Here is a 17,551-nt window from a genome sequence, read left to right as displayed (position 1 = left end):
GCCGAGGGCCGTGCCGCGGCCTCGCCCCGCCTGCCTCGGCAGCGGCGGTGGCCAAGGCGGCGCTCTGCTCGCCTCTGCCCGGCGCGCTGCCGCGGGGCGTTTCGCCGGCAGCGGGGCCGGTGCGGGGGCGTCCCCGTAGCCGGCGGCGGGCGGGGATTTCTCCGACGGTTGTCCGCGCTCTGGCTGCCTCTGCTGCCTCGGGGGCTGCGGGTGCGGCGCCCCTGAGGTGAGTCAAGGCTCGCGGCGGTTCTGTCGAGGGTGCCGGAGGTGTTCATGGGACCCGCGGCTGCCGCTGTTTTTCGGTTTCTAGAAATGGTGGCCCGCTTCGTACCGGAGTGAGCGGAGCTGGTGTGAAGGGTATCGGAGCCACTGCGGCCTTGGAGGACCTCGACGGTAGCCCTTGTTGAGAAGTGCCAGAATGCTTCAGCTGTGGAGAAAGCCAGGGATGAATAAACAAGTAATAAATGGCCGGAGTCCTTTATTTTACCTCAGCTTTAAGCACTGGCTCTTGATAAACTCATGGTTCCTAAAACAGCTTGGTAACAGTGGAGGGAATGAAACAGGACCTGAGCTAGCTTCCACCCCCTAATAAGTGAACTGCTGTGTAAGAAAATGGGTGTAATTTATTTTGTAGTACTGAGGCATAGAAATCAACTATTATAAGTGTACTTAAAAGTAAGTTGCTGTAACAAACAGGAGACGACCTAGATTATTTCAAATAAGATCAATCAATCGAAGGTCATGTGAGGGTTAGATTAGAAAACAGCATTTAAAGGCTGCAGTCAAAGAGCTGGATGACCCAGAATATGAAAGGAATATAGGCTGTAGGTGAACCCAACAAGTCAAAAGTGTCCTATGTCAGGGAAGTCACCCCAAATCCAGGACAGCAATTACAGCTGGCCACCTGTAGCTGGTAAGCTGCTTTGCGTCTGAGAGACTAGAGGTAGAAACACCCAAGTAAGGTCCTGTCTTACCTGTTTGATCAAAACCAGGAAAGTGGCCTCATTCATAATTATTAACTCAGTGAATTTTAACTGTTCTTTCTTCCTTCCCCAAAGAATGCTTATATAGCCTTTTATAGACCTAAGCAATACTTGGTCTTGAAATAAGAGGTTTTTTTCTAAGTTTAACTTGCATAATCACTCAGTTTCAGTTCCAGAAGCCTTCATCTGGTTATTTTTGCTTGTCTTTATTTACTTCCAGGTTTTTACATGGATCTTCTACAGCATTTGCTAACCTCCTGTGGAAACCATGGTCTTACTAATGAAAATCCAGAAAGAAACTTCATTGTTTAGTGTTGTACAGTGGCAGGTCATGCTGATGCCTTTCTAAGTGCATTTCTTTCATCAATTTCATTTTAACAGAACATTTCTGATACCCTGGTATATGAAGCCAGGATCTATAATCAGCAGTTAGAGGTGGTGAAAACCCTGGATAAAGCTGCTATTGCTCTGCCAGAGAAAGCAAAACTAAGGCAGGAATTGCTCCTGGCACTGTGATCTAGGTATGTATTACTGCAACAGCAAGAGTGTAACACTAAAAAGCAAAGTATTTTTACAATGATTTACTCACTGAGAGAGAGGAGGCAAATCTGGAAGATGCTGCATTACAAGTTTGAACTGCATAAGACTGTACAATTAGTAAGTTATACCAAAGTCCAATCTGGAAATGAAATTGGAGTTTTCAGTATTTTAAGTTTCACTTTACTGAGTTTTATTTCCTTTGCCCTAGGAAGCTGTAAAAAATACTTTTTTTCCTACTTCATTGTTACTGAGTTACTAATCACCTTAGTTAATTTTAACTCAAACTAATGGATTGCACTAAGCTGTATGGACTATTAAAGCTCTACCTAAAGCTTTAAGTGGTGCATTCCTTTATGCAAGGATGAATTTTTTCCTTCAGGACCTAGCCTATAAAAATTGCATTAGTCTGACAAGAAACTCCAACATCAAATACCTACCAGCCTTCTTTTATAGGGAAATATATGCCTCAATTTTAAATATAAACCAAATGTAAATCTAAAATAAAAAAAACACCAATTTTGTGGATTGTATTAAAAACTCAAAGCTTTATCATGTGCCTGCTGTACTACAGGAGTAAATAGGTCTTACTTGTTTTAGAAATTAGCTGTTTGCTTACTAATACTGCTGCACAAAAATTGACAAGGCAAAGTGAAGTTCAGGTAATATATTAATTTACATTGCATTCCAAATATTATTTTCACATCATTGTGATTGTTCATACAGAGTTACCAGTGATCTTTCCATTTCATTGACCATTTATACTGATCATTGTTACTGACGGCTAGCTTAAAGCAAGCACAAAAGATGTTCTGAAGTTCGTGATAGAAGGTGAAGTCTCCTTGCACGTGCTAACATGTTAATCTCAGCCTAAGAATATTTTTACAGCCCATGTTCTGAAAGGCTTCAGCAGGGGAAGTTCTTCAGCACCGGTCCCAGAGGTTGCTGCTCTTTTGACAGCTCCCATCATCTCATCCCTGCTGAAGACTAGAAGGTGAGTATTGTCTAGTTCCTACTGGGGCCTAGTCAGGGATTAGGTAGCATGGGATGAATTGTTTTGGCGGGTGACTCAAGGTTCAGACTGAGATGTGGATCACTCATGAGGCTCGGGCTGGGTAGGGAAGGCAGAACAGATTGTCTGCCTGGACTCTTGAAATTTCCAGCTTTGCTGTCTTACATCGTGTGGGATCCTCTAAGTAGCTCTAGAGCTAGATTAACATGGAACAAGTTCCCTGAGACTTGCACAGCTGTGTTTGCAAGCCGAGCTGTTGAAGTGTGCTTGTGTGTATAAGACACTACTTCCTGACTCCATTAACTTGAAGAGAAGCTTCTGCTTGAGGAGGTTACTATGATATCATACTACAGAAACCTCGCTCTTGCTAATCAAAATCCTGGAAGAAACTTCTTTGTTTAGTGCAGTGATGTCACAGTAACTGTGATTCTGAGTGCATTTATTTCGTAAAAATAAACAGCATTTCTGGTAATGTGACTACATGGGATCAATGAGTAGTTAATGAGGAGTATAATGAGTAGTTAGTAGTAGCAAGTCTGGAAAGTGCTGCCAAGACAAGGGAAACTAAGGCATGAATTGCTTCTGGCACAATGATGTAGGGCATCATTAAGCAAGAGCTTAATGCTAAAAATGGCGAGGGTTATCTACAAAAAGGCAGGCAGGAACATCATACTATACTTTGTAGATCGTATACTGCTTTATAAAACAGCTGGTTGTAAGGCTGTGTTAATGAAAACTGTTTAAAAGACTCAAAATCTCCACATTGGCTGTGTGTACTGTATATTATGTTGTCTCCAAACTTTGTTAAGATTTTAAAAACTTCATGAACAAGCTCACTAGCCACATGCTCCATTTTTTTGTCTTTTAATAGAACCTGATCTGCCACATTCATTTAAAACTGGACAATCAGGAAAGAGTTACTAGATGGAGTATTCTAGGTTGATGTCCATTGTAATTTCATGACATGAAAATTTCCGTATTTGTAAATTGCAGTTTCTAATCATATTTGAGAAGCTTTAGACTATGATCTGTGTATAACTGATGCAGTAGCATCTGTTTGAATATGCACACACGATGCTCCCACTCCTCAAATTGCTGAAAGTTAACTATTCTGCTGATTGCAAAGGGGTATTAATTCCTAGCCCAATTACTCCACACAATATGCATCACTTCGCATGGGGTGCAGCACAAGCAGATGCTGTGGTTGATGCCAGGGTATCTTGTAGCTTCCCATTTGCTTTCCCTGATGACTGCAGGAGATTGGCTGACCACTAGGAGGTAAAACCTCCTGCTGCTGGCCCTGCCTTCTTGAAAGAGAAGGATCCTGTACCAGAACCACCACCATAAGGTAAAAGTTACCAGAAGCTCTTCCCACACTGCAAATGTGAAAGCATCTAGATACAGTATGCTTGTTATTTGCTTGTAATTTTCAAGGCAAAATGTTGGCCCATAGTACCATTCATAAAATGGTGCTTGGGTTCTGCAGACTTAAGTAGCTGTGCCAGGACTTTGAGAGCTTTCAGAAGAAACATCAAGTCAGCTGGCCAATTTGGCTTTCCACTTTTAAGTGCATATTCTTTTCACAACCTGAATATCCCTTCCAATCTATTTTAATTCTTCAGGAAAGAATTCCTTAGAACTCCCTACGTTTCACAGAGGGCAAACCGCTGAAAATTTCTCTCAATATGAGTATGTATGTATCTGAAGTGTTTAAATGTTATAAAACTAAGGAGATTTTCAACCTTCAAATATTAAAATTCATCATTGTGAAATTACTTCAGTTTTAAGTAATTAAAAAAACCCCAAACGATGATGGCTAGCTGTAAGGGATTAATGATCCAGGATCGTTAGCATGAGCAGAAGTGGAAATTGTGAAATATATCTATCTCAAATAGGGATTTATGTTTGAATACCTTCTCTATGTTCTAAATTATCTATTAGAGTATGCTGATGATCCATTGCAGAGCCTGCAGAACTGGTTTCTTTGCACAGAAATGAAAATGTGGGGATTGGAAGAAAAAAAAAGGTGTAACTTCTATGTACTTGACCTCATGTAGCACTGAGGCTTGCAGCTGAAAAAGGCAACCAGAAAGTGTTCCCAAGTCCAACAGTGCAGATCCAGCATTACGTCTTCAGTGTGCAAGAACATTATATTAGTATTATAATATGAAATGTATAGATACAAATGAAAAAGTGCAGCTTTTACAAAATATTATTCTGAATCATTGTATATACATTATACATATTATACATGGATTTTATATGTCACATATGTCTCCAAGTTTAGACACAACAGTTCAAGCAATGTCCTTCTGTGTTATTCCTGTGTTTTCAATTGAGAGTTATACTACTATTTTGGATAAAGAAGAAATTAGGTATGGGATTGTTTAACAAAACTATGCTAAATACAGTGCCAGTCCAATTTAGATTTTTCCAAAAGGCTGCGGCAGAGAGGGATTATTTAGAAGTTTACCAGACCAAGGCTGAAGTTTTGCCAAGTAAAACAGCTGTATAACAAAGGCTACAGTGTATCATGAGAATAGTCTTTAGATTTATAATAGTTACATGATGTGCATACACTTTTTTTTTTTAAAGGAGAAACAATTATACAAATCAAACAATTTGTTCTTTTTTGTCCCATGGTGCTTGTACTGCAAGTAAGGAGGGGTGCTGGATGTGGAAAATATTCTGTTTGACTTTTTTTTAAACAAAAATTCCTTTTCAAAATGAAGGTTATACAACTTGTATAATTTTGAAGGATAGAGATGAAGAGTTAAGAGTTGAAGACAGTTTGGTCCCTGAGTAAATATCTGGAAAATGACTCAAATCTATACAACTGTTCCCAAGGCCACCTTTCCCCATCACTATCAACAGACACATTTACTTTTGAGTTGTAGGTGCAAGCCACCACCATTAAAGCATAGTCCTTTAATTGGCTCATCATCATTCCAGTTCAGGCCAGGGCTTTAATTAAAGGGCTTCTCCTGTTATATACCATTGAAATGAATGGAAACCTGTCCGCCTTTTGGTTCTGGACCTGCTCATGCTCTATGTCTTGTACATCAAAAAAGTTTTCAATCAGTGTAGAAACCCTGTAAAAAAGATGGATTATCATGATACGTAATGCTTTCATAACAAAGTGGGACATTTAGTTGGTCTGTTGTTTGCAAGAACTGGCTGACTGCCCGTTTCCTTGAGTTTCTGTCCACTTTGAGGTGTCAGTAATGCTGGAGCAGAGAGGTGATGAGTAGCTCCTTTCAGCTGATGACAGTTGTTAATGTAGCTGGCAATCAGTAGAGTGATCTCAAGAATCTATAACAGGAACATACAAAACTCTCTGAAAAATACAGTGATGTGTTTTGACTGCTGAAAAAATAGCTAACTTTTTAGCAAGTGACAATCACCATCAACTGGAAAAGTACTTGTACTTTATCAAACAAGTTAATGATGGGGAGAGAGGAGATGCCTAACAGAGCTTTTTTTCTATCGTTCCTTGCCAATAATGTAATGTTAATCCCATCAGTATGCTGGGTACTTTGTCTTCCATAGCCTTCAACGATTCAAACAGTTGGTTTCTTTCACTTTGAGAGAGTTTTGAAGTCCAAAAGATGACACTCTTAGAAAAAACTTCCATGATGTTTCCTCGATTTGGCTAGGAAGTATCTACCACTCAGAGGACTAAAGACACAGGCTAGATAAAAGGAGTAAAGACTTCTGGGAGCTTTTCACTATATTTTCTCTTAGCAATCCACACAGCCTTGCCTATACGGGTGCAATCTGAGGGAAACTTGAACAGATATATTCTGCTGTGCTTGTTTGTATGAAGAGTTGTGTTTTGACCCAAATTTATACATGGAATTTTGTATTCTGTTACATAAACTGTTCTGACTAACAGCAAAAGGCTTAAAAATCTTTGTTGTTTTTTTTTTAAAAAAAGTCAGTATTACCAGTGAAGAAGAGTACCTAGATTTAAAAAGCATGAGCAGTTTCTTCACCAAAATTAAAATATAACAGGATTTTAAGAAGTGACTGATCTTCCAGATCTTATGTTCTGCAATTCTGCAACTGTAGAACCCAAATGTACCTTCTTAAGAATTGTCTCTGGTGCTGATCAGGCAAACAGACTAGTTTTTAAGTAGTGCATATACTTCCTGTCCTTAATAGCCTTCTTTGTCCTTCTATGAAAAATTTGGAATGTTACAGACAGGGACATGAAAAGAAAAGAAACACATCAGTACTGTCACCGTTAGCTCTTATATTACTAAATTGTTTCGCTCTCTAAAACCATCTGGCAAAAGTCAATAATCTGAGAACCCTAGGAATAAAGAAGGTGTTTCATCTTTCACATCTGTTAATGATTACCCACTAGAAAAAGTAGAAAAGTAGCAGATGGTGGGAAACTATTTCAGGTGATATACCAACCTTTGGCTTTGTCATGGCAAAAAGGTGCTTTTCAGTTGATTTGTCCTTCGTGTGAGCATTGTTAACAACCAACATAAAATCATCTTGATAGCCTCCGAAAGTCATCAGACTCTTATATGTATATGTAACTGTTAATCGCTTAAAAAAGAAAACCAAAAAAATGAAACAAAAGCTATAAGCAGGACAATTCCGGAAAAGCAGATTATGACAAATAGTTCTTTTAAAAATATAATTACACATGTATTTTTCAAAATGTTGTTGTTAGCCTCTTATGAATCTTGACATTAACTGTAGATTTTGGGATAGCTTCATTCAGACCTTCACTGCGAGGAGTTTGCATTGCGGATGATAACTCTTGTAAGTTTGACCTCTCTTTCTATTCCAGATTAATTAGATCAAAGATATTATAAGCAGGTTTCAACTAAAGTGTGTAATTCAATTGACACAAGTCTTGACTGACTTTGAGAGGAGTTAATCTTAGGAATTCCATTTGAAATTGAAGCAGTGTCTAAATGAAATGGCAGAGTCTGAGACATCTGAAGGAATTTAGCTCCAGGACTACTTTTTGTGCGGTGATGTAGTTTACATACACACAAAGAAAATTAAATTCTGTTCTCTTTTTTTCACATCTCTGATGAAACATAAATGCCCTTCAAGGCTCCTCTGCTTTCCATGCCTCGGCTGTTATTGTTCAATGTTCAACACTACACTCTGGCCTTAGAGTCTATCGATTAGCATTTAATTATCATTACGACTCATATTAATGTGCTTCAGATGTCCACATTTAAAATTAATTGGGAGATAATATCTGTACAGTAACTGACTTCCTTTGATTGCTAAATCTCTTTTTGCCCTTATTTTGAAATAGTGTTTTCTCTAACTACCCCTCGCAACATAATTTCTGATACCCTTGATCCTTCCTACAGAAAATCAGAATATTCCCTGGAAACTGAGCAATTCCTGAATGGCAAGTAAGGGCTGCTGATACTGTAAACTGGCAATGCTCTGCAGAAATGCCATAGCTAGCTCTATCAGTAGACAGTGTTTATAGAGCTTTCTGCAGTCTGATGCAAGCTCATTTTGCTTGTTCTCTGAACAGAGCTGCTGTTTGCTCTCCTCATGTTCTTTGTTTTATTATTTCTTTAACTGTACAGAAATGTAATGAAAAGGCCCATATCAGTACAACTATAAAGTTGAGATTTTAATTTTCTGATATTCGGTATTAGCACTTGCTAATAGCACCATGCCATTCTGTTTCTTTGCAGGATATAAATTAAAGCAGGGATCTTCTCAGGCACTGCTTTTTTACACGTATTACCGTGAGTTGTTTTCTGTGAAAACTTTTATTGCAAATCAAAGAAAAATCAGAGCCTAAAATGACATAATTAAATAACACTGGGTTATATTACCTACTATTAAACAAAAATAATACAATGAAAATAACAATCTTTTAAAGTAACTGCTCTTTGCAGAGTGTATGTATTATGAATAATAATGGAAACGAAGTCTCCAGGAAAAGAAAATTAATGTTATTTTAAGAACTGTAACTATGGATCTCCTGACATCTGAATGATTAAAACATTAACATTTCATTAAAAGATATAAAAACTGTATCTGATAAACAAAAATAAATTCTGTGCAAAGAATTCATTACTTATTTCTATTATTAGTGCTACTACAATGATGATAACATTAAAGCGTTTTGAAAGGAATGAATTTTTGCTTTAAGAGAAAGACTAGATAACTTAGCATGGAAGGCTAATGCCATCTTTTATGTAGCATGGTGGCAAATCTCTCCATATACTCAGTATTAAAATCTACTTTGACCAAAATTAAAAAAGAAATTTCACTTACCATAGAACTGTAATCTAGGATGCTTATGCCATCTTCATGTACAGCAAACCATATGAAGGGCTTCTCGACCGAGGACGTTGCTAGAGGCTACGAAGAGAAACATTCTTTAATTACTACTTCAAAATGAGGCAATATGTAACTAATTATTAACTCTCCATCCACAGATCTTACTGAGATCTACACTGGGAGGGAAATGATGGAAAGGAATTGAAGTAGCTGCCCAAAGCCATGTAGGCGGCCAGTGGCAGAACTATGAACTCAACCTAATATTCTTGAAGCCTCCGCTGGTGCTTAGTCCAATAAAATGTATACTCTCATTAATAAAATAAAAAAAAAAAGGTCAGGTGTTTTAAAGCATGTTCACTAGCACATATGTCTACATATGCAAAGAAAAGAACAGAGTGCTGATAAGCAATTATATATATATCTACTGGGATTACCCAATAAAACATAAGGGGTGAGGTGACAGTTCTGTTTAACATAGCTGTTATTTGAATCAAGAGAATTAAGACACTAGCAGTTTAAGAGAAATCGAGAGAGGCCAGCACAGAAGGGCATGCTCTAAATACCCTTAACAACATTAGTGTTTCTCCAAGGTTCAGCTTCCATAGCCATGTTGCCTTTTAAATATTCTACTAGTTATCAGGTAAAAAAGTCTGAAACAAAAAGGCTATCTCAGACTAAGATATAAGAAAATGAAAAGATGCCACCTAGATTAATAATGTAAAACAAGCAATAAGTGCATTGGACAGTTACTATTATGGTATACTTAGTACTATGGCTATTACATTTCACCAATATATGGCTTAAACAAGCTAGTAATTTGACAAGAGATTCAACCAGCACATGTATAACACACTAATTTTCAACAAAAAATGTATTACTATTTGCAAATTGTATTTATATTTTAAAAAACGCACCACTCAAACTCAGTAAAGTTTCTTACTTTTGCTGCAAACAATTTAGCACCAAAGAAAGACCATTTTCTGGCTACAGTGAGATAAATGCGCACACAGTCTGCAGCACTGTGCCCTCGGAGAGCCATCCATCTTGTAGACAATCGCTGACAAAGCTGTCTGTTCAAATGCAATATGTAATTTAGTTATTGAAAGGAATTTAAATGCTTACCCATAGCAAGTTTAATGAGCAAAAAAAAAATCCATTTGTTAAAATGATAATTTAAGTTAATACAACAACTATCACTTATACAGTATTAAATAAATCCAAAATGTCATTTAATATTTTTATGCACATGAAAATTACGAAGTATCTTTCTAATTTCTGCAACATTATGATTAAATATTGATGCAGCAGTTGCAGCATAAAGAGAAAAAGTCTAGTACAGCTTTTAATGTGTCTCTACAGTTGATCAATCTACCTTTATCAGTACTCAGCAGCTATGCCAGCTGTCATTCCAGAAATCCATCCAGCTTAGCACATAGCTTTACCTGTGGCTAGCAGTAGATGTGGAAGATGCAGCTTAACACTATTCTTTTTTAGCGTATCTGGGCACTGCTACCAAAAAGGGTGCTTCTGATGCATGATGCGTTCACACTGGCTCTTTTCTTTTGTGGTCCCATGGTGAGTTGGTTCAATAAAATGATCCTAAGGAGAACTAATCCTCAAAAAAGAAAAACCCCAAAATACCTCTCTAGCACATTGACTTGCAGGAATGACTCACCTGGCAGCCACAAAACTATCAGATGCAGCCCAAGAAAAGGGAGGGGGAATGTGTAGTAAAGGGAGATCTTTCACTTGCAGCTTACCCTTACTAGAAGTTTGTAAAGTCAAACTGCCTTCTTAGCAAAAGAATACAAGAAACAGGGTAGGTATAGAGTGAGTCTTTCCCTGCCACAGATGTCCAGGTCTGCAGTTGGTAGTTTAGGGACTACCTGAACAGTTCAGCAGGTGTTTGAATTAATCCTCCATGAGTTAGTCTAATCTAGGACCCACTATACTTCATCTTTGAAATTAACTGCATAACCTTCTATTTGTTGTCTGTATACTTTTGAATGTCCCTATTATCTTCTGAGTATGTAATAACGTCAGTCTGTGCATACGATAATAGCTTTAAACTTTCTCAACCCTGTACTGAAGAATGGGGAAAACATTTCTATGATGTTCAGAATTGCTATATCATATATCATTGACTTTGGATAATTTATTACACTGTTCTGCTCTACTTTATGTTAACAGATGTTGACTGAAATTACTTGCAGATTATTAATTTTAAATTAAGTGATACTTTCCTAGCAAGTCCACTAAGTTAATGTATTGCCAGTTTGGCTGGCTGCCAGAGATCGCACATTTGAATAGCGAACACCCAAATCAGATCCTCATGTCCTTTACTTTCACTAGGTCTTTAGTCTGTGCACAGACTTAATTTAGATTTGCTGAATAAGAAAAATAAGGATTTCAAAATTGCTGGGTTTTGTAACACTATGTAGTAACTTGTGCAGCTTTTGCTGGAGTGAGTTCTTAATGACTGCCCTCTGTTTAGATTAGAAATACACAGAGGGAATGGGTTCTTCAATTTAGCAAGAATATGAGTTTCAAACACAGGTTTAGGCAAATACGGCGTAACAGTAAGTTGTAGCTAATGACAACTTAAAGCCTCCTCATTTCACCCCTCAATTTTTTGAGAACATGAATCGCCAAAATCATCTCACCTTAACTGTTCCTCTGAACAACCATGCCTGTATCTCTTAGGGTAGAATTTCTCCAAAACTTGTTTTAATGTTTGATTGGACTTGGACTGGGAAGTGACTTGCCCTGCTGGAGTTGAGAAAGGCCGTTCAAAATCTCCAATCTCAATCTAAGGGAAAGACCACAGAGAAGAAAATTTTTTGTTGCTCCAGAGCGATTTTCTAGCTGGGTATTGAGAGCTATCTTTTCTTCTGTCTTAGCAAGTATAAAATGAAAAACAGTTTGTCAATTAATGTGTATTTTTCACTGATATAAAAGTCATGCAAGTAATTTTATTTTTGTTATTTTATACTTACCACAGGAAAAAGATAAATATCAAGTATGAAATGTACAAATATAATACTAGTTCTGCTCTGAGATTGCTAGATCTCCAGCTGACACAAATCAGTTTAGATTTATTGAGTAACACCATCAAATAACTTTCTCGATAACCTTCCCTTGAGCCTTTAGTTTTTTAAATATAAAACAGATCTTACCAAGACTATGTCTAGTGAAAGGGTCCTAGGCTTTCATTAAACAGCTGTTACTTTGGTGTATTAACATGCAGAAATCACGTAAGGAATAGTGAAAGAAGAAATGGTACCTGGTTACATGGTATTTCATCAAAGAGGGCCTGACTGTGTAGGAGGTAAAGCACGTTTTATCTGTACTGGTGCCAACAGCGGTGTACGCTGTAAAGTGTTTCCACTGAAGTACAGAGTTAGCCTTACACAAAGATTCCAGCCCAGTCTATCACCTGCACTATCACATGGGAAAGGTGGAGGTCACTTGACTGTCAAGCAATCCTGCACCAGTTCCTTTATTCAAGTTTTTAATCTGTAAAACTGCTGTGTGAGTCATTAATGCACAAGGATTACCTGAGCTAAGAGAGCTGTCAATTCCATCGCTAGTTCTTTGTTTACAGGGAAAAGTCCATTGACTATTTGATCATTTGTCTGATATACTAACAGCAGCTTCTCTCTGTCTGTCTCCCCATGGACTTGAACCGAAAAATAAAGCCTACAGAAAAGACAGAAAGTTATTAAATAAAGAAGATAGGGAAATGCATTAGCCCTGAGGATTAGCAGTATCTCCTCTGAGTCTGACATGTTTACGTCAGTGTCAAAACACATCAGCAGAGTAACACTTGTAGTTGAACCAGTGAGCAAATATTTTGTTTCAGTCTTCTGAGTTCAGTGTTGCCCTTTTTTATTCCTGCTCACCACTTAAGAACTAGAAAAAATTAACTGTAGTTTTCTTTTAAAAATTGTCCAGTTACACCTATTTACTATTTTTCATTCAGGCTTTGAGTCAGCCAGTATTTTTCAGATGAAGAAACTCTGCATAAATTAAAAACAATTCTTGGGACAAGGCAGAGGTGTTATACTTGCTATACAAACCTATTTTTGTAAGTAAGGCGGACAGTCCTTGTGCCTTCACATTTCCCAGGGTGTTGTTCTTTGGAGGCTTGCTCCCATTTTGAAATAATGTCACAGATCTAGAAGGAAAGCAATACAAAACTGATTTTGCCAGGTATTCCTCTTTGAGAACGCTTTTGAATGGAAACTGTCTACTTATTTTAGTATCTTTTACCTGTTGCATCTCAGAAACATACATAGCTTGAATTTTTAAACTTACGGGAAGACAACTTTACTTGCATTTCTTAGTTGAGAGCATTTAATAATTAACGTTTTTGTTGTTTGTTTATCCTGCAACACACACACTACCTTTGGAAATGAGCCATAACATGCTTATATGGAAAGGCCAGGTACTCAATTTAGCAGCAGCCAATGAATGTGTAATTATACAGAGTGAGTTGTTAAATAATTAATCAAATGCCTTTGATCTCTGCATTCTCTTTCTGCTGCATGCTGGAGTTTTTCAGGTCCTTTCTAGTAACTGCTATAAAGCTTGTATGAAGTTTGTTATGAAGTGCAGCAAGAGCGGTTCACAACAAGCAGTGTAGGTGGGCAGATGAAGAGGTGGAATGGAGGTCCTGGGAGCCCTGCCAGGCTCCATGTCACTGTTCCTTTGTAAAAGAGCCTTCCTGGAAGCAGTAATGTGACCTGCTTCTGAAGTTGCATCTACCAAGAACATAAGTACATTTTTTATACATTTGGCTTTCCATATGGTAATTATTGTAGTAGGGGAAGAGAGCTGATCATGATGACCCTGCTTTTGTTTGCCACTAAGGCCTCACTGTACTGTACCTTGTAACAAGAAGTACAGCAGTGAATGCTGGCCGAAGGGTGCAAAAGAACCACTTTATAGAAGTACAAAAAAATCATTATTCATTAGTTGCTAAAAATTTTGAAAAATATCTAATCTTTTATTAAAGTATAGATTATATTGCATTTTGCCAATCTTTACTGCACAGAATTTCATTCTAGCAATAGAGGGAACTAATATTCAGAATTTAGAACAGTGATAAGCCAAACATTGGAAATTTCCTGAACTGACCCCTAATTATTCTGTATTTAGATAAGGAACCCTTTCTTTTTTTCTTTCCCCAGGATCTCCAACCCAGTATGAATGACTCTTTGGACCTCAAATAGTCATCTTTTGGGGCTATACAGGAAACATTAATTGAAATCTCTAAATGCATCTTGGACTCCAATTGCTTTTTAGTTTTAAAGGACTGTGATTAGTAACAGCTTACTTTTTCCTTTATAACCCAGCTGCTACTTCTATGAATAATATCAGTCTCCTAGACAAAGCTTTTAAATATAGTTCACCGAATGAATTTCAGCAATTGAAAGAGTGATGTTCTTGTTTTTAATCTTTCGTTTTACGTTATGAGGAAAAAAACCTAAAGACAGTTTTCATCCTGAAAAATGTTTTCCTTTATATTGTGTGAAGAGAGATCTGTAAAATGAAGATATTTTGGTGTTTTCTGTGCAGAGCTTCTTAAAGGCTTTTGTTTACCTTGATGTTTCCTTGAAGACAGTGCTCTATATCTTTGCCAGAGGGATCATCAGAAAACAGTGCAAATCCTGACTGAGCTGGTTTCCTCATCCCTGTATCCTGGTTTAGGGTGTTCAGAAATTCCTCCACCGTGGTAGATGCATCAAATCCAACAACCTAAAAAAGCAGCCAAAATGTATGTTACTATCAAACTTATTAAAAAAACCCACCCTCTTTGTGTCATTTGCCCCCCCCCCAATCTAAGATATTGAAGGGTAACACCTCTAGAATAAATGTGGCAATGTAAAATACATTCCATTGCCTGTGAATAACTTATTGTCATTGCAAATAAGGGTTTGGAAAAGATTCAAGATCTCCACATGGGAAGTCAATTTAGTGTTTTCCTCCACCCAAAAATTTACAAACTTCACAGCAGATTATACCTTACTGCATTTTGTTTATGAAACCAAAGTCACTATCAAAAAGCTTCTAAATGTAGTAATTTTTATTTTATTTTCTTTGTTTATACCAGTTCCTTTGCACTTGGTTCGCTTGTATTTCTGTCACATAATTTGTATAACAGAAAGCAGTTTAGTATCTGATCTTCTTGTGACAAATATCACTTGAAAAATGAAGAAAACTGTAATTTCCTACACTTTTCAATAGGTGATGAAACAAATGAGATCAATTAATCATTTTTCATCATGTGCAACTTGAGAGGGGTGTTTACTGGCAGCACTACATTGGCAGATCCGAAATATTTTACATATTGCTCTGTCAGTGCTACATAAGCCAGTAATATAGAGAGCCTTCTACGTTTTTCTTTTCCGAATCCAAATTTTTGTCTGTTGTTACTTGTATTAAAACATTTTAGCAGGAGATGGCAAATGGCTTTCATACAGATGGTAGTTGCTGATGTTCGCTTATATCTACTTTGAGGGTGTTTTCCTGTATTTGATATGTTCAAGAAGGCCCCTTGCCTCTTTTTTTGTAAAGAAATATCTTGAAAAGGGATTTCGGACTTCTACTTTGGGCTTTTCAGTGGTTGGAATTTAAAACAATACCTGTGGAATCTAGCTTTAGAGATGACTGCAAGAGTTTTCAATACCACTATAACTGGTTATTTGCTGATCCCAATGAAGTAATGTATTTAAGTTACAGCTTTCATGACTCTTAAGTATACATTTTTGAGCAATAAATAACTAATGAGCAGTTACTCCTTTTTTCTTCAGACTTCAATTTTGAAACCTTTTAGGATGATTTAAATACATGTTGTTTTACTGGCAAGCAGTAAGCAATTAAGAAACTTAGAGGAGAAAAAAAGCAGAGTTATTCTGTGACCTGAAATGAAAAGTTTATTCGATATAGTTTTGATTTCATATAAAAACTGGCTTTCTGTCTAGGGATAGTGTGAATTGTTAAAAACTCTTTTCGGCCAGCTCTCACAGTTAGAAACACAAACTAGGATGTGAAGCAGTATGCATGGAAGCCCATGGAAAGTTTCCTCCAGGCTTTGACTGGTTAAGTCCCAAAAGAGTTACGAATGAAGCTGTGTTTGTTCTGTAACAAATATGGTTATCCTTCATGACTGATAACGGGAGTTACAGCTGTGTTTCCATGCCTTCAGTGAGGTATTTAACTTGCAAGATGTCTGATGAAAGGAAGTGAAATTTAATACCTTTCCCTGTTCTTCAGTCTAATTCATTCATCTGGTGGTCAGGTTAAATAAGAAACAGAACTTCAGTACTTCTCACTCTTTTTTTTTAATTTCTTTTAAAGATATTTCCCCAAACCTTTACTCTTCATTGATCAAATCTGATTCAATTACCTTGTGTCTGCCATTGCTAGCACTGGCACAGGATGAAACTTGAACCATGTTTACCTTAACAATTACAGTTCTGTTTCTGATATACTGCTTCATGTATATGCTAATATTAAGGGCTTGGGAGGTTAGGTTTGTGGTCTACCTGGCATTACCTGATATATGCCATTCATGAAATGAACTGGAATACTGAAGGGTAGTGAATGGTGGTAGGGGTTTCTTAGAAGAGTGGAAAGGATTTCCATTCTGGAAGGTCTGGCTTCTCGGTCTCCATTCTGCTGGGTGCGCTCTACACATCGCTGACAATATATTGCATATTTCCCAAATTCAGTCCTGCGACAAAAACAGAAATAAGGCAATTCCTGGGGACCGACTGAAAGGATAGTAAACTGTGAGTAAATCTCTCTCGGGGTGCCAAATGGGAGGACCACTCAGATTTCACTCCATGAGATTTCCAACACATTTTTCCATGTGGAATTGTAAAGAGAATTAGCCCACCGAGACCAACAAAATTGTGCCAAAGATGAACACGGCTCAGAGCGTTTTGTGTAACTGCCATATATTTGATTTTCATGGTTTTGCAACACACAGCCAGAGTTCCACTGCAGAGTATTTTTCAAAACAAATGATAACTTTCCCAAGAGATGCATGGAAGTAACATGTATCCTACATTTCAGTAGCACTGGAGCACAATTGTACTCAAGTTTATTTTAAAATGTATGTCAAAAGATCTGAAATATTAAGTGAAAGATTGAAAATAAGGTACTTCAGAAAGACTAGCTGGGTAATAATATTCAGGCACACCTGGAATCTGCATTCTTCTTTAAATGAAGTTTAAGAAGCCAAAGGAATGGGTGCTGGGGCAGAAAAAGTCCAACGCAGAGAGCCAAGAGCTGCAAGCCCTGGACAAAAGGAAGACATTCACTGTTTTAAACATCTTGCAAAGTAAGACTTGTTGCTGTGGCTGCTGGCCAGCAGCGCTGCTGACTCTGCCAAGCGAAGTAACAGACAGCTGTAAATAGGAGTAAAAACCAAAACACACAGAAAAAGCTGAGTAAATAAGCATGTCACCTCATTGGATGGCCAAAATGCTCTCTTTCTATTTACTTGTGTACAGCAAGTTTCTTTTGGGGCTGGAAATGCAAAAGCAGATCAGTTTGTATAAAAAGCAGTTAATACATAGGAAAAAAAATTTAGGCTGCAGAGCCAAGCACTAAGAAATGAGGAGAAGCCTATGCAATTTTAATTCACCTCTCCTGTTATATACATTACGGAGCAACTCGTAAGACATTTTCCTCCTACCAAGTAGATAGTAACTGCTGAAAAAACAAT

At 37.5% G+C, this 17,551-nt stretch overlaps 1 protein-coding gene and 1 long non-coding RNA gene across 13 annotated transcripts in view; one reads left to right on the top strand and one right to left on the bottom strand.

Moving 5' to 3' along the window:
* Positions 1 to 26: 26 nt before the first annotated feature.
* On the top strand, positions 27 to 15,613 carry LOC142055287 (uncharacterized). 9 transcript variants are annotated; one of them, XR_012659880.1, is made up of 8 exons: positions 233 to 457; positions 1,204 to 1,504; positions 2,409 to 2,514; positions 3,789 to 3,880; positions 7,261 to 7,311; positions 8,220 to 8,273; positions 8,973 to 9,038; positions 14,007 to 15,613. It is a non-coding gene; the product is annotated as an uncharacterized LOC142055287 (long non-coding RNA). The 9 variants fall into 9 exon arrangements; XR_012659882.1 differs by lacking the exon at positions 7,261 to 7,311; XR_012659877.1 differs by lacking the exon at positions 8,973 to 9,038.
* Positions 2,173 to 17,551, bottom strand: part of PLEKHH2 (pleckstrin homology, MyTH4 and FERM domain containing H2) — a 57,086-nt gene continuing 41,707 nt past the window's right edge. For all 4 annotated transcript variants that reach the window (XM_075089040.1, XM_075089036.1, XM_075089038.1 and 1 more), the window contains 10 exons: positions 17,024 to 17,121; positions 16,375 to 16,552; positions 14,419 to 14,574; positions 12,894 to 12,991; positions 12,372 to 12,513; positions 11,478 to 11,623; positions 9,755 to 9,884; positions 8,809 to 8,895; positions 6,955 to 7,092; positions 2,173 to 5,844 (listed from right to left, as the gene is read on the bottom strand). In XM_075089040.1, coding sequence (XP_074945141.1) covers positions 5,662 to 5,844; positions 6,955 to 7,092; positions 8,809 to 8,895; positions 9,755 to 9,884; positions 11,478 to 11,623; positions 12,372 to 12,513; positions 12,894 to 12,991; positions 14,419 to 14,574; positions 16,375 to 16,552; positions 17,024 to 17,121 — 1,356 coding nt within the window. In that variant the 3' untranslated portion in view covers positions 2,173 to 5,661. The remainder of the gene's footprint in view (positions 5,845 to 6,954; positions 7,093 to 8,808; positions 8,896 to 9,754; positions 9,885 to 11,477; positions 11,624 to 12,371; positions 12,514 to 12,893; positions 12,992 to 14,418; positions 14,575 to 16,374; positions 16,553 to 17,023; positions 17,122 to 17,551) is intronic.

Source organism: Phalacrocorax aristotelis, chromosome 3 (genome assembly GCF_949628215.1).
Source record: "Phalacrocorax aristotelis chromosome 3, bGulAri2.1, whole genome shotgun sequence".
In the NCBI taxonomy this organism is placed as follows: Eukaryota; Metazoa; Chordata; class Aves; order Suliformes; family Phalacrocoracidae; genus Phalacrocorax; species Phalacrocorax aristotelis.
The sequence above is the reverse complement of the archived record's forward strand: the minus strand, read 5'-3'. Positions and strand labels throughout refer to the sequence as shown.